At 50.3% G+C, this 290-nt stretch overlaps 1 protein-coding gene across 1 annotated transcript in view; it reads left to right on the top strand.

Moving 5' to 3' along the window:
• Positions 1-92: 92 nt before the first annotated feature.
• Positions 93-290, top strand: part of LOC119582374 (amino acid transporter AVT1B-like) — a gene marked incomplete at its 5' end in the record, with an annotated part of 51,324 nt that continues 51,126 nt past the window's right edge. The window contains one exon of the mRNA XM_037930588.1: positions 93-271. Within this exon, the coding sequence (XP_037786516.1) occupies positions 93-271 (179 nt within the window). The remainder of the gene's footprint in view (positions 272-290) is intronic.

The following is a 290-nucleotide window of genomic DNA, read 5'->3' as shown; positions in this document are numbered from 1 at the left end:
TAATTCTCATTCATACCTTGTTATACATACATAACAAAGTGACTTAGAGTTACCGATAACTTCACTAAAACTGCCACTCTAAGTACCTACCGTGTATCCCAGGCTGGGTTGGAATACCTCTTATCATCATCCTGTGCGCTGGAGTTGGGTATTCGGGCACTCGTCTGGCGGAGTGCTGGGTACTGCTGGAGGAGAGGTGGCCCGAGTACCGTGTACCATGCCGTAGGCCGTACCCTGCTATTGCATATCGCGCCCTGGGCACCGTTGGGCAGTAAGTGTTACCTCTATGT

This window comes from Penaeus monodon, chromosome 15 (genome assembly GCF_015228065.2).
Source record: "Penaeus monodon isolate SGIC_2016 chromosome 15, NSTDA_Pmon_1, whole genome shotgun sequence".
NCBI classification, from domain to species: domain Eukaryota; kingdom Metazoa; phylum Arthropoda; class Malacostraca; order Decapoda; family Penaeidae; genus Penaeus; species Penaeus monodon.
Note: the sequence above shows the minus strand (reverse complement) of the source record. Positions and strands in the feature narration are given on the sequence as shown.